Below are 22,571 nucleotides of genomic sequence, written 5' to 3' on the forward strand. Positions count from 1 at the left end.
GTGTCACATGCCCGTCTTCAAGCCCTTTATGAAGACGGGAGGAAGGTCTTCTACGTCTTTCTCTGAGACGAACAACAAAGCATGTTTCAGCAGAGGGACGGCTGCCATCTCTCATTGGAAGCAGATGCTTCCAGAGTCTGGGTTTGATGTGGAGGAGTTCTTACGGTCCGGGTCCCAGTGTTGGTTTAATGGCCGAGCCTGTGGACCATGTGTGTGTGAGCCTTTGTTAAATTGTGCCAAAGCTGTAACCCATGATGGCTGTCCTCAACTAATGATTTGCATAAATTTGACACTAGGAAGTGGAAATGAAGGATAATTCCAGGTTATTGCAGCTTGTTGTTGTAGCTTAAATCGTTTGTATTTTGTAATTGCAGAGATCTGCTGACTGAAGAATTTGGTTGCTCAGGTGTCACAAACTCCAGCGTTCATCCAATAAGTTCAGAGGCTGCTCCTGTTGCACACGAACAGTGCGCAGCATCGTGAGAAGCTGGAAACTTCGGGAATAAGAACTACAAGTTTTGTGGCTTGATCGAAATCTGTACCACGTGTTTTTGTGAGCAGTGGTCCAGATGTGTCGGCCATTTCTTTTTTACGCGGAGAAATTGTTGCGGAACAGAAATAAGCAGCAGGGAGACACATTTTCAATGACTGTCAGCAGCCTGTTGCCATGTAGGAGGAGCCTGTTGCCATGTAGGAGGAGCCTGATGTCATGTAGGAGGAGCCTGATGTCATGTTGGAGGAGCCTGTTGTCATGTTGGAGGAGCCTGTTGTCATGTAGGAGGAGCCTGTTGTCATGTTGGAGGAACCTGTTGCCATGTTGGAGGAGCCTGATGTCATGTAGGAGGAGCCTGATGTCATGTTGGAGGAGCCTGTTGTCATGTTGGAGGAGCCTGTTGTCATGTAGGAGGAGCCTGTTGTCATGTTGGAGGAACCTGTTGCCATGTTGGAGGAGCCTGATGTCATGTAGGAGGAGCCTGATGTCATGTTGGAGGAGCCTGATGTCATGTAGGAGGAGCCTGATGTCATGTTGGAGGAGCCTGTTGTCATGTAGGAGGAACCTGTTGCCATGTTGGAGGAGCCTGATGTCATGTAGGAGGAGCCTGTTGTCATGTTGGAGGAGCCTGTTGTCATGTAGGAGGAGCCTGATGTCATGTTGGAGGAGCCTGTTGTCATGTTGGAGGAGCCTGTTGTCATGTAGGAGGAGCCTGTTGTCATGTTGGAGGAACCTGTTGCCATGTTGGAGGAGCCTGATGTCATGTAGGAGGAGCCTGATGTCATGTAGGAAGAGCCTGTTGTCATGTTGGAGGAGCTTGATGTCATGTAGGAAGAGCCTGTTGTCATGTTGGAGGAACCTGTTGCCATGTTGGAGGAGCCTGATGTCATGTTGGAGGAACCTGTTGCCATGTTGGAGGAGCCTGATGTCATGTAGGAGGAGCCTGGTGTCATGTAGGAGGAGCCTGATGTCATGTTGGAGGAGCCTGTTGTCATGTTGGAGGAGCCTGATGTCATGTGGGAGGAGCCTGATGTCATGTAGGAGGAGCCTGATGTCATGTAGGAGGAGCCTGTTGTCATGTAGGAGGAGCCTGGTGTCATATAGGAGGAGCCTGATGTCATGTTGGAGGAGCCTGTTGTCATGTTGGAGGAGCCTGATGTGATGTGGGAGGAGCCTGTTGTCATGTAGGAGGAGCCTGGTGTCATGTAGGAGGAGCCTGGTGTCATGTAGGAGGAGCCTGATGTCATGTTGGAGGAGCCTGTTGTCATGTTGGAGGAGCCTGATGTCATGTGGGAGGAGCCTGTTGCCATGGCGACACAGTTCAGGTGGTCCACTGAATGTTCCCCTCAGAAGGTCCCGGTGGAACTCGGTGTTGACAGTCTGACTCTTGGGGACGAATTCACGGCGACACAAAGGAAACCCAGCTGGTGTCTCCTGACCTGGTGATCCTTCTTCGGTCTGGGACAGTGAAGCTCCGCCCCCTCTTGAAACGTGATGTCATCAGAACACCTGGCCGGTAGACTTTCTGAAGACTTTCAAGGGTCTCTGATGATGATTTACAAAGATTACAATAGTTTTTTTTTTCAAATTTATTAAACACATCTCCACAAAACTTAAAACAAATTCGCATTACATCAACAAATGCAGTAATACCGTTTAAAACAAAACAATAACATCACAAACACAAATCATACTAACATGGTTTCATAGAGATTAATAATCATAACTCCAAAGTGTCCCAAGTTTTCAATATTTTCAACCTCAACCATTTATTTAAACTTGATTTCATAAGACATTTTTCCTCAATGTAATAATGTTTAAGATGTAAAATAAAGGAGTTCAAAGGCAGCTTTTTTGAAGGAGTTGAATATGTAAACTTTGCCAAGCAACACAACCATGTTCAATAATAGTTTTGGGGTTTTCTTGAAATCACACAGTAAGAAATATATACAATACAATTCATATAAAAGACCTGAATTAAATGGAATAAATCATCATCATACAATAGAAATGAATCTGAATGAGAGAGAGTACATGAGACTGTTTAGTTCGCTAATGTAAATTATTGGATTATTACTATTATTATTATTGACATTTACATGTGAGCAGAATTTCAATGTTGTCAAGGTAAATTTCAACACGTGATGTGGATGAATAGTCTAATCTACATACAACAAATCATGTATAACAAACTTATAAATGCAGTGTTGTAAAAAGAACAATATTTCCGCTCTAAAAAGTCATAGAGTGGAAGCATCCGGAGCCTGCGTGAACATCTGGGTCTGGCCACGCCCCTTTGAGGATTGTTTCCTGCTGGGTGACAGTTGGCCTGATTATGGTCTGTCCACCCTCCATAGAGAATCGTTTGCAGTCGATCCATCCTACCGGGCGTCGACCTTTGGTCCGACACTCTGCCACCGCTGCAGCGACCGGCCGAGTTCACCGAGTACCGCAACATCAGCAGATTTAATGACTGACAGTTGTGTTGGGTTATTTTCCAAAATCCCGACTCCACCTGTGTTTCTTCACCGAAGATACATTTTTTATGAATCAAAACAAACCTTGAACATCTGAACTCATTCAGAACTGAAGCAGCGTGAGTAAAACCCGAGTTTCTTTCTGTGCTGGGAACCAGACGGACTCATACAGCAGAGCGTCTCCTCCACGCTGGCGCTCTGTCTGCAGCTCCTTCATATCCAGGGAGTCTGACTGGCTCTCCTCCTCCTCCTCCTCCTCCTGTCACACTCCTGATCCTAATTGCAGACTCTACCGATGCACTTCTTCAGGCAGAGAGACGGAGATCGAGACGGAGATATAGATATGTGAAAGAGAGTAAAATATGAAAGGTCATCTCGGAATGTGAGCCAGGAAGGAAAAAGCCCGTCCAAAATCCAGACTGAGACTGATTAATTGATATTTAATTGAAAATAGACCAAAGACAACATATCAAATGTTGAAACAAAAATATGTTATTATTTTATGAAAAATGTGCTAATTTTTAATTGAAAATAAAATGAAAATATATACTAATCTTTCAATTTGATGACAGCAGCACAGCATAAATATATGATAAAATATATATATATTATAAAACTGTATCATACTATATAATTATATGCATAAGAAAAGTTGCATTTTCCATGAATTTTTGTCTGCTCTCCATACGTAATGAGATCTGGAATGAAATGCATCCTGTGGTGTTTTTAAAATGATTACTCACCTTAAATGAAACTTGTTCAGCTGGACTTCATCCACCAACAGAACAATGAGCTCAATGCTTAAAACGTGTGTATGAACATTTGACGCACAAATCTGGGATTCATCCGTATTTTCTTTCCTGGATTTGTTTCTACTCTGCGACCACGTTTAGAACCACCTCAGATTAAATCGGCATTCAAAAAAGTTGATTTACGAATGCATTAAATAGGCTAACCATTAAATTGACGTCTTTTAATCCTCATCAGTTATTGTCTTAATTCAAATATTCACAGAAAACTTTAAATACCATGTTATTTATGAATAAATTACCTCTGGCTTGGATTTCATCCCTCATTTCTGGGACGTATTTCTCTGATGTTGGACGTTAATATATTAACATATTAAATGTCCGTCAGATCAGCAGCTGCTCGTCCTTCTTTCTCTTTTGGTCTGTGATGCGTTTCTTTGTGTCAACTCTAATATTTAACCTTTTTTTTTTTAAACCTGTGCCACAGTGCTTTAGCACTTCAGGTGACGCAGCAGCCCGGTAACCATGGTTACTCGTGAGGAAACACTTTTGAAAAGTGTTCTTTTTTTCTGGCTTCCACCTCAGACACGAGTTTCTTTTTAGTTTTCGCTGCCAACTTCCCTTTCTTCATGAAGCTCCAGACACACGGATGTCCTTATATGGATAAATGGGGGCGTGTCAGTATGCTAATAGCAAAACCTGGACACGCCCACTTAGCTTCGAATGATTCTCATTCACTAACGTACTCAAGGTGGTGAAACTGGCCGGTGTGAACGTGTCATGAATCCCTCGGGGGTTTGGTGTTCACATATTGGTGAACGAGGTCCGTTGACTTTCCTCCTCTCAGGAACATGAAGTCATTCACCTAAAACACTGAGCTTTGCTTGGTCCAGTCACACTCAGGTTAACGACCAATGAAGATCCTCACAGACGCTCGTCAAGTGAAGCCATCACCATCGTGACCTTTGCTCTGATTCTCCGGCATTCAGCGGCGCTGCTGGAGATCTGGAGATGTTGACCTTCGGGCGTTGTCTTCGTACAACACTACGACTTATTTACGTGGCAGCGTCTCGTGTGGTGAGGTGAGACGCAGTCAGACTTCACAGGTACGGAGACATAAAAACCTGAACTTCAGGAGGCTTGAAGTGCAGCTTTCTACAGTAATTAGTGGGTAAAGAGGAGAGCAGCAGCGCAGGAGGATGAACCTGCAGACACGTTGAACCCACATTCATCCTGCAGCGCTCCGTTTCACGTGGAAACCCTTCGTGGAAGAAGAGTCTTGTCCATCACGCTTCACAGCTCGTTTCTAACCGGCGCATTTAGTCTCCAACTTCCTGCGTCTGTCGATGAGGCTTTAATGTCCGAGGGAACGTCATCGAAGACCTTCAATCACAGCAGCAGACGTCTTTAATGTCACTGTCGTTTCATTTTCCAGAACACTTTTTTCCTCCTTCGTCACCACGTTAGAAAGTCTGCTTGTGGTTGCGATCGGCCGACTCCAGTGTTTGGAAGTCATTACTTCATCAGCGGAAACCGAGTCCCGGCGTTCCCGTTGTTACCGAGGAGAAACCGTTGGGAAGCAGGAGGCCTCGAACGCACCGCGCTGCGTTTACGAGGCCGATAACCGTCACGTCACGGCGCTGCTCTCGGCCTGTTTGTGGCGAGAGGTGAGCGGCACCGGGCCGGCTCTGTTATTTGTTCTGAAGCTCGTGCCATCATCCGGTCGGGTTTTGCTCTTTTGTGGTTTCCTGTTTGAATCCTGCATTCAGGCCGCGGCCTCGTTTAGATCCAATATCTGCTCCAGAGGTGCAATCAGAGTGAGTGAGTCGGCTGCTGCTGCAGTCAGGAGCAAATTATGGGCTGTTTCCACTGGTTTGTCATCACGGAGCTGAACTCTGAGCTGGATGCCGTCACTCAGGACTGTTGTGAGCAGCTGTGTTGCTGCAGTCACTGGTCGTTTTGAAGAGACACACACACACACACACACACACACACACACACACACACACACACACACACGCACACACACACACACACACACACACACACACACGCACTCTCACACGCACGCACACACACAGACACACACACTCACACTCTCGCACGCACGCACGCACACTCACACGCACGCACACACACACACTCTCGCACGCACACACACACACTCACACTCTCGCACGCACACACACACACTCTCACACGCACGCACACACACAGACACACACACACTCTCGCACGCACGCACGCACACACACACACACACACACACACTCACATGCACGCACGCACGCACACACACAGACACACTCACACTCTCGCACGCACGCACTCACACGCACGCACACACACACACTCTCACACGCACGCACACACACACACTCACACGCACGCACGCACACACACACACTCTCACACGCACGCACACACACACACTCACACGCACGCACGCACACACACACACTCTCACACGCACGCACACGCACGCACACACACACACTCTCACACGCACGCACACACACACACTCACACGCACGCACACACACACACTCGCACGCACGCACGCACACACACACTCACACGCACGCACACACACACACACTCGCACGCACGCACGCACACACACTCTCACACGCACACACACACACACACACACTCTCACACGCACACACACACACACGCTCACACACACACACACACACACACACAGGTCATGCGGAACGACTCGTGCAGCCATGATTGTTCTGTTTCTCCATCTTTCCCCTGCGTTGAGTTTCTCTTCTGTTTCCATGTTTGAGGTTTCTGACATTAAAGGAACTTTTTAAAACGTTCGGTATCTTTTGTGAACAGATGTCAGTTTCCCGATTGATCGCTCCTCGACCTGGTGTGAAGAAGACGTCTGGTCGCCCTCCGTAGAGAATCCTCGTTTCATCCTAGTGGGCGTCGACCTCGGCTTCATTTGAACCAATCAGCTCGCCCTGAAACCGGCCGACACTCTGCCTCCGCTGCAGCTACCGACCGCGTCCACCCCCGTTTTTTTTCCTGACTACAGAATATTTATTAAAAATCTTTTTCTTTTTTGAATGCCAGCAACATTATGCAATTTAAAAAATATATATATAATTTCAGTCAGCGAGAGTTGAAAAGTGTTGACGCGGCGCTCGTCCAATCACAGTGAAGGAGGGGCGGAACTAAAGTGGTTCACCACAGACACCGGTCTCTGATTGGTCCGTCTTGCAGAGCGGCTGAACAAACGCTGATCCGAGCGGAGGATCATCGTCCCAACATGTTCAACCGTTCAATGAGAAGAACGGCGGTCTGAATAGTTTCGGTGATTTTTACATGCGTGAAACATGTCGCGGTGTTTGTTGACATCCAAAAAAGACTGCTGACCTTTTTATTTTATCCTCCATGTTGTTGTTTATGTATCATGTTGTGTTTTCCTTGTTTTGTCTGATTCGTTGCTGTCAGGGAATTTGAGTGACGGAGACTTATAATAATATAATGATTTTAAAAAGTAGGTCTTTGAGGAGCCTTTATCACAAGTGAGTTAAACTCAAGGCTGCACACGGCTGTTCTACAAATAACAACGATGATACTAATAATAAGAGAATATCTGGATGCTGCCTTGTGTTTCTGTGTTCAGGCCGTTGACCCAGGAGGAGATTTGCGAGCGCCGGGAGCTGGCGAGACAGAGACACGCCGACAGGATGGCAGCTGATCAGACGGCAGCTCAGAGCCAATCAGAGAGTCCGTCACAGGACGGCCAACCTGCTGCACTCTGCACAGGTGAGCTGGTCCCCCTCCAAATCATTCCTATCTGTCTCTTTTCAACCCTTCTCTTTCTGTAAACACGGCCGTGCTCAGTGAAATATTAAATCAGCGGGACATTCGCTCCGTCAGTCAAATACGAGAAGATATAATTCAGTGTCAGATGTTTCACTGGGACTTGATGTGTTTCTCTGCTCAGCTAAGATGGAGAGTCTGACACTGAGAGAGTCCAGGCCGGAGGAGGAGGAGCCGACGGAGACCTTCGTGGCGTTCGCCCGGGTCTACAGCGGGAAGGTGAAGAAAGGCCAGAAGGTGTTCGTACTGGGACCGAAGTACGACCCGGCCCGGGGCCTAAGCACGGTAAACTCAGCATCTCCTGACCTCCGGGACATCAAAGTACTCTGAGGCCGTTATAATGATGAAGACAACACCGTTTTAAAACTTTAAAATTAATGTTTATTGAGCAAAGAGCGAGTACGAGAAGTTAGGCTTCACTCCTTTTATCCTTTATGGAAAAAAAGATGGTAAGAAACACAACTAAATGTTCACAGACTCCATCTTTGATGTGCAAATCTGGACTGGAGATGGTCAAATAAAATAAATACACCATCATGTTAGTTTGAGCTGAACAAGGTCTTGGGGGGTGGAGCCTATCCCAGGAGGAAACGCACACAGCCGAGGTTCGAACCCACAACCTCAGCTGGGAGGCGGCAGTGCAGACCACCGCACCACCCCATCAATACACCATCAACACACCATCAATACACCACCGCACCACCCCATCAATACACCATCAATACACCACCGCACCACCCCATCAATACACCACCACTACCCCATCAATACACCACCACCACCATCAATACATCACCGCACCACCCCATCAATACACCACCACCACCACCACCACCAATACACCACCCCATCAATACACCACCACCACCGCACCACCACCACCGCACCACCCCATCAATACACCACCACCACCATCAATACACCCCCGCACCACCATCAATACACCACTGGACCACCATCAATACACCACCACCACCATCAATACACCACCGCACCTCCATCAATACACCACCACCACCACCATCAATACACCACCACCAAAACACCACCCTGAAACAACACGCTGCCGGTTCACATGTCCCTGTATGTATCAGATGCTGCAAACTCCGCCCCTTTTATGTGAGCGCTGCAGAACGAGAGCTGTGAAGCTGATGAGATGCAGACTTAAACCCACCGGAGAATAAAACCTGCAGGTTCAACTATTTATTTATCTCCTGGTATCACAAAGAAGTTTCTAGTTGTGAGCGTTAGTAGAAATTAGAATGAATTATCAATCAAAAGACTATTTTCATTCTAAATTTATCACAAACCGTTGTATTAAAAGGCCCAAATGTAAAAATGCCAATCAGTTGCTGGGTCCAGTTTTTTATTTGTCACTAATAGTGAACGATTTAGCCGACATGCTGTGATGAGTCTGTTTCACTACCTTTAGACATCGAATGGATGATTTGTTGAGAAAATATCCAACAGATTATTTGATGATGATTTGCAGCCCTCAGAGTTATTATTTCATCCAACATGAACACCAAAAAAAGCATGTAGAAACAGGAGGCAAAAGATGCATCTTGTACAGAAATATTAGCTTTTTAACAGTTAAAACCTAAACCACGTTTCTCACCAATCACCATGGTGACGGACAAAAGAATGTGATGTCGGATAGAAACAAACTTGCCTCATAGAAAATTTACATTTTTATTTCCTCTTTTTATGAATCATATATGTTGTAGTGATGACATCACATTTTCATATGATTGAACAACTACTTAAGGATACGATGAATCAACTTGTTCATTTCTGACATTGTTGTCTCTTGGAATGAAAAAAATATTATATATTATATTTTTATTTTAGAAAAAATTATGACAGTAAATTTGAATAAATTACAGTTCAGATCCTGAGCTCAGGATCTTTTTTGTGTATTTATGTTTTTATAATAATAATAATAATAATAATAACAAACTTTATTTGTAGAGCACCTTTCATATAAGAAATGCAGCTCAAAGTGCTTCACAGCAAGAGAATTACATGCAGTGTTTCACATAAAAACTTAAAGAGCTTAAAGTCAATCCTGCATTAATTAATTTATTTTCATACTAAAACAAAGTAATAGCGCTGAGTGGATGAATGAATATGATTCTGTGATGTGTTCCTCTGGTGGGCTCAGACGGTAGAGGGAGTCGCCCACTGGTTGGTGGTTCAATCCCCGGGTCGTCATGCCGACGTGTCCTCAGGCAGGAAACTGACGGTGTGACGTCGTGCTTTGACACTGGGATTTTAAGTGCAGGTCATTTAAAAGAGAAAGTAACGAGATGAGTTTTCTTTTGAAAGCTTTCCAGATCTTCAGAGCACCAGGTCACACAAAATAAATACACAACTGCACAACCAAGAGATTAACAATTTTATTTATTTAAAGCACTGAGGGCCTGATTTACTAAGATCTCTAATAAAGGTGCTAAATTGCATGTTTATTCAAAAAGTTTTCACTTTTATTTTGTACCTGTTTTCCAGGTGATTTTAAGAGTAATATCAAAATATCAAAAAAGATAGAACATGATATTTCTTTGGTTTCCTCCTTCACAATAAGAGCAGCTGATGTTCATCTGATTAATACCTTCAGTCGTATTAAAATACACACCGATCACTTCTCCTGTTTAGTAAATATTTGAAAGATCGTCACTGCACGTCGTTAGTACATCAGCTGGACTTTTTTTGCAGCTGGTGTGAAGTTTGCACGTGTTTGTACACACACCTTCAGTAAATCAGGCACTAAGATGTGTATTGAACTGTGTTACTGCCTGTCAACGAAGTGTGTGAGGTTTCAGTGCTTTGTTTCAGACCTGAACACATCGTGCTGCTCCTGGAAATACCAAATACAAATACATTTCATAAAATAAGAGCAGCTGTTCATTAAATGATGCAGGAAAAATACTAAAACCCACTAAATAGAATCAAATGGAACAAATCAAATCAATCTGATGTCCGTCACAAATAAAAGTCTGTAAATAGAAACGACAGTAAACAGAGTCTTCTCAGACCTCCAGAGCTTGAAGTAATCTTCAGTATTAAAGTCTACTAAATGGTAGAATGAGCTCCACCGACATCAGGAAGCAGAAACTCTGAACATCTTCCACCACAAACTAAAAACACACCTCCTCCTCCTTTATCTTGAACAGTAGAACTTTAGTATCTTAAAATAGAACTTACTGATAGAACTTTGTAGTTTGACTTTCTGGAAGAAATTGTATTTTCTTGATTCCTGTTGTTCTGGTTTTAAATCCTCATGGTTGAAATTAACTTATTGTAAGTCGCTTTGGATAAAAGCGTCAGCTAAATGAAATGTAATGTAATGTAAAGTGAATCCAGTGAAAACGTCTTCATCCACAGTTGCATCCTTATTTTGACCTTCTTGATTGTAACGGTGCCAGTTTGAATTATTTAAATCTCCTGTTTCCATGTGACTTTTGTTTTGTTTTTTCCATCCCAGCCGGATGGAGAACACAAGTTGTCCCTTTTTTACTGCTGAAACATACGAGATGTTCCTGCTGCTGACTCGTGGTCTCGTCTCTTCCAGCTGCCGGAGGGATGCCGTGCTGCAGATGTGGTGCCGGAGGTCCCTCACCTGTCCTGCTGCTCCACGGAGAACCTCTACCTGCTGATGGGCCGAGAGCTGGAGGAGCTGGAGGACGTCCCTGCAGGCAACGTCCTCGGTAAATACCTCTCTTCTGTGTGATTAGTGTCTGTAGCTGCCGCTCGGTGCTGTAGTAGTGGACAGAGTTCAGGTTCCTGTTCGGACCGCAGTTCCTCCTTTTCTGTGTGTTCACATCGGGGGAACGTGGAACCTTTGAAGTTCCTATAACTCTGTTTTGTGGGACTTTGTTTTAGCTCCTCCCTCTGCCTGGGTACTCTCCCCCGTTACCATGGGAACTGTGGTGACCCACACAGGAGCACAGACAACCTCATGGTTTAAAACAGAGTAAACAGTAAACTTTATGAAGTCTGTTCACATCGGAGGAAACACAGCATGACTTCGATTCAATGAAGAGAAAGTGTCTCCGTTGACGTGCTGCTGCAGCGCGGTCATGATGTTTGAAGCAGGTTGTTACAGATGTTTCATGTGAAGTGTGATCGTTCCTGCAAATGTTTCACAATAAAAGCCTTTTTATGAGAGGTTTCTTTCTTATAAAACGTTATAGGGCTTTTAATTTGAAACAATACACTTTGGCTGAAGGCAGGGTTCACCTGGACAGATCACCAGTCCATCACAGGGACACATAGAGACAGACGGAAACAAAGACCGTTCACACTCTCATTCACACCTCAGGGACATTTGTAGAACCACCAGTTAACCTGAGGTTCATGTTTCTGGATGGTGGGAGGAAGCTGGAGAACCGAGAGAACCCACGCAGGCACACAGAGAACCTGCAGACTCACACAAAAAAGGCCTAGGCCCGGATTCGAACCCAGAACCTTTTTGCTGTGAGGTGACAACGCTAACCACTGCACCACTGTGCCGCGCTCTTTATTGCAAACAGCAGGACATTTTTATTTTGTGTGAAATTGACTTTCTAACGAACAGGCTTCATATAAAGAACATATTAATTTAACAGAAAGTCTGGATGGACACGTGACCTGATGATGGGCAGCGATGTTAGAAGCCAGTGCAATTTTTTTTGTCAGCTGCAGTTGCTTCTATGTGTTTTGCTTCTCATATCTTAGTTTGTTCTGCTGCCAGTACACTTGTCTGTGCATGTGATTGGTCAGATGCTGCCAGCCCCGCCCCTTCTATGTGAACTCACTTGTACCTTATGGAGTTGACCACTTTAGGAGTTTATGAAGAGATTTCACTTCATTTCTGTGCATCCAGTCCGAGTTGTATTGCTATTATTTAAAAGCACTTATTTTCATGAAACCGCATCACTTTTATTACTTATATTTATTACGACTTTCTTAATTAGTAAAGTTTTCTTCTTCCTCACTGTAAATTTACAGTTACAGTTCAGTGTGTGTTGAGTAGAAACTTTTTGTTGTCTTTGTTTATTCCCGGCGGTGTCCTGTATGATGTCATCTTCAGCACTGACTGTGTGTCTCTGTGTATCCTTTTAGATAGACAGAAAATCAATCAGCTATTTTGGAAATTGATGTTTCTTTTATTTCATTTTTAAGCTACATTTTCATGCAATTCGTGGTTTCAGCCCTAATGTGAAGATCTGCTCTCTTTTCTTGGTCCTTCGGGCTCAGACTGATAAAACGAGATTTGAAGAAGTTGGGAAAGTTATAGTTGACGCATTTCACTTTTTTTCCGATATTTAATGTACAAAGCAGTTACAGCAGAGAATGAATGATTGATTATGAAAGTGATGATAGAGTGTTTGAGTCTGTGTTATTTTGCTCCTGTCTCTCTGTGTTGGTGTGGTGATGACGTCCAGTACAGATGTTGGTCCAGTACAGATGTTGGTCCAGTACAGATGTTCGTCAGTGCCTGAGCAGCTGCATGTGGTTTGTGCTGCAGTCTGCAGCGTGTGGACACCCGCGTGCTCGTATAATGTGGTGATTGTTACGTGGTGAACTATTGATTCGGCCTCACGCTAATGTTCCCGGGCACTTTGAGCAGAGTGCTGAACGGAGGTCTCGTGTTGAACTGCTCCTGTGAGACTGCCATGAATTATGAAGGAGACGTGCATTAGGATATTGATGCACCGTCATCAGCTGGTATCGACGTGGGACCGAGTGCACCGCGGGAACACGGCATCGATACGACAATCTGGCCATGAGTGAGCGTCACGGTTTAGTTTGAACAGTCCTCTTCATAGAAACTTCATAATTGTCTGCATCTAATATTCTCCAACTTGCATCTAATAATCCTGTTTTTGTTTGTGGTTGGAAATAAAAACTGTCAGTGAATCAGGTGGAAAAATTCAGACCCCTTCAGTAAAATGTTTGTTTTGCATTGTAATGAGGAGAAAAAAGGTTTTATCCACCTCTAACTGAACGGCTCTATTTTAAATTGAGATGCCATCCAACAGTATTGTTACACTTTCAGATCCTGGTTGGTTAAATGTTGAATGTTCGGATTAAGTTCACATTTTCTTAATCTGGCTGCTGCCTAGATTGCACGTCGTCTGTTAGCTTTCGCATCATACATCAGTTTGTTTCACCATTTTTTAACATCAGCCTGTTCACACCTCGAAACACTGGAATACAAACTACAGTCTTTTACAAGTAATATGTTGACATCATATTGGGAGCAGGAGTTTGAGCATCATATCCAACTTCCTGTGTATGAAATAAGACTTGAAGGACAGTTTTGTAGCCGTATATACGATATAACAGACTGGATATAAAAGAGTTCGTAGCTTCAGGTCTGTAAAATGGTTCCGATCCAGAAGTGTCTTCAGCTGCAATACCAGCGAGTGCCACTAGAGGTCGGCTCCAAAAAGCCTCCGGCTCCATAGACTCCCATTCAACTTCTCTCATCAAATCCAAAGTGAATAAAATGTGTCCATCAGTTATCTCGGTGTTGTTAGCTAAAGTCACTCCTTCTTATTAGTTTTCTGGAGGTCCATCTGAAAATAATCCCTCATTCATTAGAAAAGAAGATTCAAGAAGACCTGTTTTTGGGGGCGTGTCTGTTTGATTGACAGGCCTGTGGTCCAGTCAGGTTACAGCTATCGGTGGGCGGGATGTAGTAACCAGTCAGATCCACCGCTGGCTCCTCCCCCAGCTCGTCCAAATATGGTCACTTCCTGCTCCAAACTGCTCCGAACTAGCAAAGATGGTGACGGACAGAATCTGAACTGGAGGATTCATAACGTTCACAAACCAACGATGACATCACTGATGGATGATGGTTGATTCAGACAGACTTTGTCTTTGTAACAAGAATACAAAGGAATCAGATGGTTTCTTTCCTCCAGTGACCTCATGAGGTTACCATGGAGACAGAGGTTTCTGATCATGTGATCCTCCTGGACCGATCGAAGTCAGCTTGATGAACACCGTCTCTGCTGTAAACTGCTTGACAGTTTCTTGGATCATATTCTTCACGTTTACAATCTATAATCTTTTCATCTGGATCGTCCGTCCTATAAATCTGCTGTCTTTCTGCACATCTGCTGCACATCTGTCTGTTCTGCAGCGGTTCTTCTTCAGTATCTGGATGAGGTTTCTTCCATCCAGTCTGTTGTGAAGCTGCACATTTGAGATTTTCTTCACTGTCTAATTAAAACAGGCTCAATTTTAAGACTAGCTGAAGCTCAATGGGCTCCATTTTGTGTCAATCTAAGTGCAGAACTGCATTTGGGCAGCAAATGTAGGCGTGGCCAAATGTTTGGGGGAATCTGGTGAACACAAACACATCTGTAGCGCTGTGGTGAAGTAGGAGGAGTCAATATTTTGAAGGTGTGTCACAGCCAACTTCAGCCATGGCCAATCAGATCATCTCCTTGAAAACCTCTGTACTGCAGCGTGGTCAGTTTGTAATAAAGACCGACTCCATCGTCCAAACTCTAACCAGCAGGAATCTGACAGACTTCTCTGGAGGTTCAGGCTCTGATCTCTGAAGTTATGATGCAACAGTCGGCCTCCACCTCGATGATGTTAAATGAGCTTGTAAAGACGGAACTGACATCATAAATAACGCTTCACTGGTATTATGAGACCTGCTACCCAGTGGAGGAAGAGGTTCGATGATAGAAGACTAAAACCTGCATCTTATAAACACTGATATTGATTACATGTCAAAGTATGATGACGTCAAAGCATTGAGTTATCGATTAATTGTTGATTATTTTCGAGTGATTATTTGAGAATGATTGAAGGTCATGCTTTGTGAGCGCCTCGCTGACCTCATCACTGTCGCCCCCAAGTAATGACGTTAAAGCATCACCGTCCATTACACAACAAGTCGCCAACTAAATAAAACATGTACAAATTTAAAAATATTAAACTTTTTGTTTGTGATCTCCGTTTCTATGGCAACACATGGGGTACACTAACAACTGAAAACAATCAGTTGCGTCAGTAGACTCTTTTGTAACGTATGTAATGTTTCCTACTCCAGGAAGTAGTCCGACCCTTAGCAACCACCTAGCAACAGAGAGGATTTCTAGTCTCCAACTGAATAAATACAGAACATAGAAACACTAAACTGATCAGCTAGTTCAGTCTGGTTGGAACAAAGATATCTGATGAACAAAGATATCTGAGGAACAAAGATATCTGATGAACAAAGATATCTGAGGAACAAAGATATGTGATGAACAAAGATATGTGATGAACAAAGATATCTGGTGAACAAAGATATGTGATGAACAAAGATATGTGATGAACAAAGATATGTGATGAACAAAGATATGTGATGAACAAAGATATCTGAGGAACAAAGATATCTGATGAACAAAGATATGTGATGAACAAAGATATCTGATGAACAAAGATATGTGATGAACAAAGATATCTGAGGAACAAAGATATCTGATGAACAAAGATATCTGATGAATGAAGATATCTGATGAACAAAGATATCTGATGAACAAAGATATCTGATGAACAAAGATATCCATGTTCTCATGTGTTTTTAACATTTTAGCTCCGTGTCATGTGTTCAAACCAAACCGGTCCAGCTAGCCTCCTCTAGGATTGTAAGTGCGTGACTATCCGTGGTGTTACGGTACGGGTGCTCAGAGCGACCAAAAAGGACCAAAAGAGACCCGACTTCACCAAATGGGTCATTTAATAGAACTATAACAAGTAGAAACTACATTATATTACATAGTATATGAAACTCAGTTCTAATTCTATTTTCCCACTGAGGAGGTGGAGTGATATTTCTAGTGATGAGAACGGTGTGATGTCATGATGATTTGTTCCAGATGTTCAGTTGACCAATCAGATCTCTGGGGGCGGAGCTACTGGTTGTATAATAACTTTTTCAGCCTCCTGCGCTGCACCAAAATGCAAATAACAGCTTTCAGGATTCAACCTCAGAGATGTTTGATGTTGGAAACTATCATTCAATAAATGTAACATGAACTTCACTGACTGGTACATTATAAAAAAAACACCTTTTTAACTGTGATGTTACTAGCGATGATTTAAGACACAGTGAGCTTGTGTTTCTGGAGATCTCAGCACGATCCACCGAGAAGTCTGATGAATCAGCACAATTCACGCGTGCCTGTGTGTGTGTGTGTGTGTGTGTGTGTGTGTGTGTGTGTGTGTGTGTGTGTGTGTGTGTGTGTGTGTGTTTGGGCCATGCGGGAGACATCACTCCTGTCCTGTTGGTGGAGGAAGCTGCCAGCGGAGCAGCAGTGTGTAAACTCCACCAGGCTCGGCCTTGATTAGACCCCCGTTATTATGTGACGGCTGGAGCACGTAATTGTAGAGAGGGAGAACCACACACATGCAACTTTCTCACACAAATATACACCCGGAGCAGTGTTTGATGTGGAAAAACATCATCTAGTTAACCACACGATGGCATGGCTGGATGACAAAGCACTGTGTGTGTGTGTGTGTGTGTGTGTGTGTGTGTGTGTGTGTGTGTGTGTGTGTCAGTGTGTGTGTGTGTGTGTGTGTGTGTGTGTGTGTGTCTGTGTGTGTGTGTGTGTGTGTGTGTGTGTGTGTGTCTGTCTGTGTGTGTGTGTGTGTGTGTGTGTGTGTGTGTGTGTGTGTGTGTGTGTGTGTGTGTGTCAGTGTGTCATGAGAGTGAGACCTCCTCCACCATGACTGTTAAATGAATAACAGAAACACACAGAGAGACAAAGGGAAGGCAGCTGTTGTGCCGTGTGCTCTACATTGTACTGGCTTCCCTCCTCCATTTCCTGCCAGCTGTTGGAAACAGCAGCCTCAGGAAATGAAGGCCTCCCATCACGCTGCAGCTCTCCTCGGTCGTCGGTCCTACCTGCAGCCTCAGTCGGTAGTTAGCTGGAGACGGTTTCAGTGGACGTCAGCAGTAAATATCAGACAGGATGAAGAGAAGAGATGTTTGATACATATTCACAGACAAAACTCTCGTCTGTAGCTTCAAAATATTTTACAAAACGCAGCTACATGCTTTCACCCCACAAAGAATCAGTGTACACCAGAGCCAACTAACACTACGACCAGATGGCAGTGCTGATATGTTTTTAAAGGATTGATGGATGATGTGAAACGAGCCACTGATAAAGACAAACCCACCGAGAATGGAACCAGTCTGGATATAAAAGAGTTCGTAGCTTCAGGTCTGTAAAATGGTTCTGATCCAGAAGTGTCTTCAGCTGCAATACCAGCGAGTGCCACTAGAGGTCGGCTCCAAAAAGCCTCCGGCTCCATAGACTCCCATTCAACTTCTCTCATCAAATCCAAAGTGAATAAAATGTGTCCATCAGTTATCTCGGTGTTGTTAGCTAAAGTCACTCCTTCTTATTAGTTTTCTGGAGGTCCATCTGAAAATAATCCCTCATTCATTAGAAAAGAAGATTCAAGAAGACCTGTTTTTGGGGGCGTGTCTGTTTGATTGACAGGCCTGTGGTGCAGTCAGGTTACAGCTATCGGTGGGCGGGACGTAGTATCGTCAGGTTTCCGATCAGATCAGTCAGATCCACCCCTGGCTCCTCCCCCAGCTCGTCCAAATATGGTCACTTCCTGCTCCAAACCGCTCCGAACTAGCAAGATGATGACGGACAGAATCTGAACTGGAGGATTCATAACGTTCACAAACCAACGATGACATCACTGATGGTTGATGACATCACTGATGGTTGATGGTTGATGACATCACTGATGGATGATGACCTCACTGATGGTTGATGACATCACTGATGGTTGATGGTTGGGAGAAACACATAAATGCAGTGTGAATGATGACATGTTTCAGTCAAACATGTTAGTGTGATGTCATATAATGTATTTGTAGCATTCACTTATGTTAAGGTGGATTACAGAGCAGTAAGAACCACCTTTCAAATTTAAGACCAGATGTTTTATGATGTCGATATTTTTTTTTTAAAGATTTGTCTCCCACATTTTTATCTAAAACAAGAATGAGCTGTGAGATCTGGGAACAGTTGTGTGTCTGGTTTGGTGTAACCAGCAGAGTGGATCACGACTCACGCTGCCGTTTAAAGTCTCTGAGTGCCTCAACAAAAGTCCTTTGTTGAATTCTCCTCAGTGTTTTCGATTAGCAGCGTGCACACAGCCAGCACTGGGGTTTATCTGGGATTGCAGCTGAGGGAGAGTAGTCGGGCAGCTCTGCGGGGTTCGACGGCGGGCTCAGCGAGGCCAACAGTTTGTCACAGGGGTTAAAGACACGGGCAGCATCGAGCTCTAATCATCAGCCTAATGCGAAGCAGCTGTCTGAGGAGACGCAGCCGCGGCCGGCTCGTCCAAGTCGGTCCTCGGGGAGGAAAAAAAAAAAAGCGGTCTGAGCGAAATGAATGATGCTGATTCAACACTGGGCCATTTTATGAAAACATTTGTTTTGCATTAGGCTTCTCTCTCTGCATGCCAGCGCTGACTGGCGACCCAGATCTTTAACAGACTGAATGATTTCACTGATGTCAGCCGCAGCAGGATGACGGCAGAGGCCACCTGGGTTCACCTCGGTGCTGCTGCGACCACATGGTGAATAATGGGACCGTCTCCTGGAGACAGGAGGACGTCTCTGGACGGCACATCGATCCTCCAGATCTGCACCAGGAGCTGCACTTTTATATCTTCTGCAGCTTTTTCAACATAAAACTTGTTTAGTTTTGGAGAATTTTTAGCCGTGTTGCGTAACACTCAACGATTGGTTTGGACATCTTGGACTTGTTATGCTGTCTCAGTCACGCTCAGATGATTGATATCAACTTCATCTCTGGTTTACTTTTTTAACTTATTCTGGAAAGCAGTGGACTTTTTTTCTAAACAAACCAACAGTTGGACTCGAAGATCATTATCAGTTTTATGTTTGTTGTTTTAGAGATTCTACAGACAGTCTGTGAAGCAACAAATCCACAAACTGTGTTGTTTCTGCATGGAGCACACGCAGAGACAGCAAACCAGCCGCTGATTATTGAACTTGGAAACTGAAGTTAACAAAACAGTCTCAAGTCACTGGACAGTTTCTGTTTCAGAGGTTCTAACTCAGTTCTTGTAGAACCTCAAATGTTCAGCTTTCTATAATTTGAAGGATGTCAAAGTTCATCAAAATAAGTGATGAGGCTGTAAGAGAAAAGAATTCCCTTTATTTAAATGTTTGAAGGTCTGGAGATCTGCTTGCCGTTGAATCACATGTTTGCGTTGACAACCATTAGCGTCGTGAACGTATTTCTTTGTATACTTTCCTCTGTACTACACGTTACTGGAGGACTCCACCAGAGGGTGCACCAGTGGAGCAATGATGCCATAACCATGGCGACCACCGGAGGGCACTACTTTGCTGATTTTAGGGTATGGAGGCGATGATACCCGTCGTTGGCTCCGCCCACACTCTGCCTCAAGTCTTCATACGGCTCCAACACCGCCCCTGCAGGTCATCTATATATTACATCTCATGCACAAGCAGCGCTCCAAACAGACGCAGCTTACGCAAAGCGGCCGTCATGAGAAAGCAGTTTAAAGTTAGTTCGTTTCTGTAGAACAGCAAATGTTCATCTTTCTACCATTCGAAGGATTCGCTTCATCAGCACATTGATGAACTAAATGAGTTTTGAGAAACGAGAAAGAAAAAGTTTATTTCTAAATGAAGTGGATTTTGGTGAAAAATGAACCTTTACTCTGCAGAAAAGTTTTTATTTGCTGACTGAGTTTTGTTTTTTCTTGGTAGACTTGGTGAAAACATGAATATCAAAGTTTCACTTCAGATTTGTTCCTCTTCAGTTCCTAAGAATTTGAGTTGAAGTTTGGAGACGTGAGACCAGAATGAGTTGAGTCTTGTTTTGTTGGAGCATCGTGTTCTGATGCTGCTGATGACTGTACAGATCTGTGTGTGTGTGTGTGTGTGTGTGTGTGTGTGTGTGTGTGTGTGTGTGTGTGTGTGTGTGTCCTGACTCATCCGTCTCCTCCTCCGTTGTCCTTGACACAGTTTCCAGTCCCAGCCTGGTTCTGCTGATCCCTCCGTCACAGAGCTTCATCCAAGTCATCAGTCCTCCGCTCTCCCCTCCTCCCTCCTCCTCCTTCCTCCTCCTCTCTCCTCCTCTCTCCTCTTCCTCTGTTGAGGTCTCCCCTCCACCTTCGCTCTCTTCCCTCGTCCTTCCCTCCTCCTTTCTCCCTCCTCCTTCCTCCCTCCTCCTCCTCTCTCCTCCTCTCTCTTCTCCCTCTGAGGAGGTCTCCCCTCCACCTTCATTCTCTTCCCTCCTCCTCCGTCCTTCCTCCCTCCCTCCTCCTCCTCTGTCGAGGTCTCCCCTCCACCTTCACCCTCATCCCGGCTGATCTAGATATTTTAGTCCTGAATTAAAGCTGCAGTGTTTGAGGCGGTTTGTGTGCTTTGGCTGAGATGAAGCTGAGCAGACAGATATTGATGGAGGAAAGAAGAAGAAAGAGAAGAAGGAGAAGAAGAAGGAGGATTCCTCTTTATTTAACACCTTTTCAGTCACTTTATTTTCTTCACTTCAGTTCACGATTAGCAACAGGTTCTGATCTGCTTCCTACAGAACCACGTGTGCCATGAAAAGCTGTAAGAACAGTTGAACCAGATGTTGTTGTTGACCTGTATTCACAGGAAGCGGTTGTGATGGTTCCTCATTCATTTAGACAACAGAAGCTTTTCTGTGAGTTCTGGTCTTCTGAGCCTCCTGAAGCTTTTTTAAAAAAAAACACCAAAGCTTCTTCCTGCCCAATAATATGTTGTGTTTCATTGTGTTGGACAAGTTCAGGATCCTAAAATGTGTGCAGTCCATCAGCGCCGGTACTGTTCACCTGCTTAACGCTCCAGTCACTGTTTTATACTTCTCACTGTCTTCGTCAGTGTTAATGATCTAAAAACATCAACGCAGGTTGTTCGGTAGCGTTTTCACATTTCAGACAAATACTTTCAGACAGCTTTCACCATCGCGGCTGAATCTGATGCAGCAACACGTCTCTATAAAGTTGTTCCAGGATCATGTTCACCACTGAGCTGCATCAACTCTTCTTTTAACAACACTCTGGAAACGTTGGGGAACTGAGGAGACCAGTTTCTGGAGTTTTGAAAGTGAAATGTGGTCCCATTCTGGCCTCGATTTTCCTCCTAGGTGTGTTTGTGGGTGTATCTGACAGCTTGCTGCAGGTGAAGCTGTGTATCATTCAGGTTTTGTTGAGTTTTTTGTTGCGGTAGTTAACGTGGTCTCTGGTGAGCTGCCTGGTTGCTACGATCTGATTGGCCGCCTGCTATCTCCATTGCAGATAGTGGTGTTGACAATAATAACTTAGATTTACCTTCACTGTTAGTTCATGCAGTGAATAGCAGGACAGCGGTGACAGTAATGAGCTCATTAAGACAGATTTGAACACATTTGTGAACCAAATTTGAGGGAAAAATAATAATCATGTGCAGAACAGAAGTCTGAGATCTGAAGTCGTACTTGAACAAAAACAAAGTTTTGCATTTCTAATTATTAGATAACTTCTTTGTAGCACTGCAGTTGAGATGTTCATGTTGTTCATGAAGTTTATGCGCTTCACTCCCGTCCTGCAGCGCTCGTGGTCATAACTTTGGTTCTAGGACTGTATGTAGTGTGTGTAGTTGTGTAAATGTAGTTGTAGGTCTGAGTGTACTCGTCCTGTGTGTGTTTCCTGTTAAACTGCAGCAGCCGGCTGAAGGTGGGTCAGCGCCAAGATCTGTAAAGTTAGAAAGTCACTGGCCTAAATAGAGAGAGAGAGGTGTGTGTGTGTGTGTGTGTGTGTGTGTGTGTGTGTGTGTGTGTGTGTGTGTGTGTGTGTGTGTGTGTGTACAGCAGGGCAGCTCTGCTCCACAGTCTCACCTGCGTGCAGGTGAGACCTGATCTCCGGCTCTGATCCAGGACCGGTCCACCTCCTCCCTCAGCATCACGCCTGTCTCCGAGCGAC

General features: G+C 44.4%; 1 protein-coding gene across 2 annotated transcripts in view; it reads left to right on the forward strand.

Moving 5' to 3' along the window:
• The window catches only part of efl1 (elongation factor like GTPase 1), an 88,390-nt gene that overhangs the window by 16,743 nt on the left and 49,076 nt on the right, over positions 1 to 22,571 (forward strand). For both annotated transcript variants that reach the window (XM_069172908.1, XM_069172910.1), the window contains exons 12-14: positions 7,363 to 7,505; positions 7,687 to 7,847; positions 11,134 to 11,269. In XM_069172908.1, the coding sequence (XP_069029009.1) occupies positions 7,363 to 7,505; positions 7,687 to 7,847; positions 11,134 to 11,269 (440 nt within the window). The remainder of the gene's footprint in view (positions 1 to 7,362; positions 7,506 to 7,686; positions 7,848 to 11,133; positions 11,270 to 22,571) is intronic.

Source organism: Embiotoca jacksoni, unplaced genomic scaffold (genome assembly GCF_022577435.1).
Source record: "Embiotoca jacksoni isolate LCO1_2020_lvr unplaced genomic scaffold, fEmbJac1.0.p SCAF_56, whole genome shotgun sequence".
In the NCBI taxonomy this organism is placed as follows: Eukaryota; Metazoa; Chordata; class Actinopteri; family Embiotocidae; genus Embiotoca; species Embiotoca jacksoni.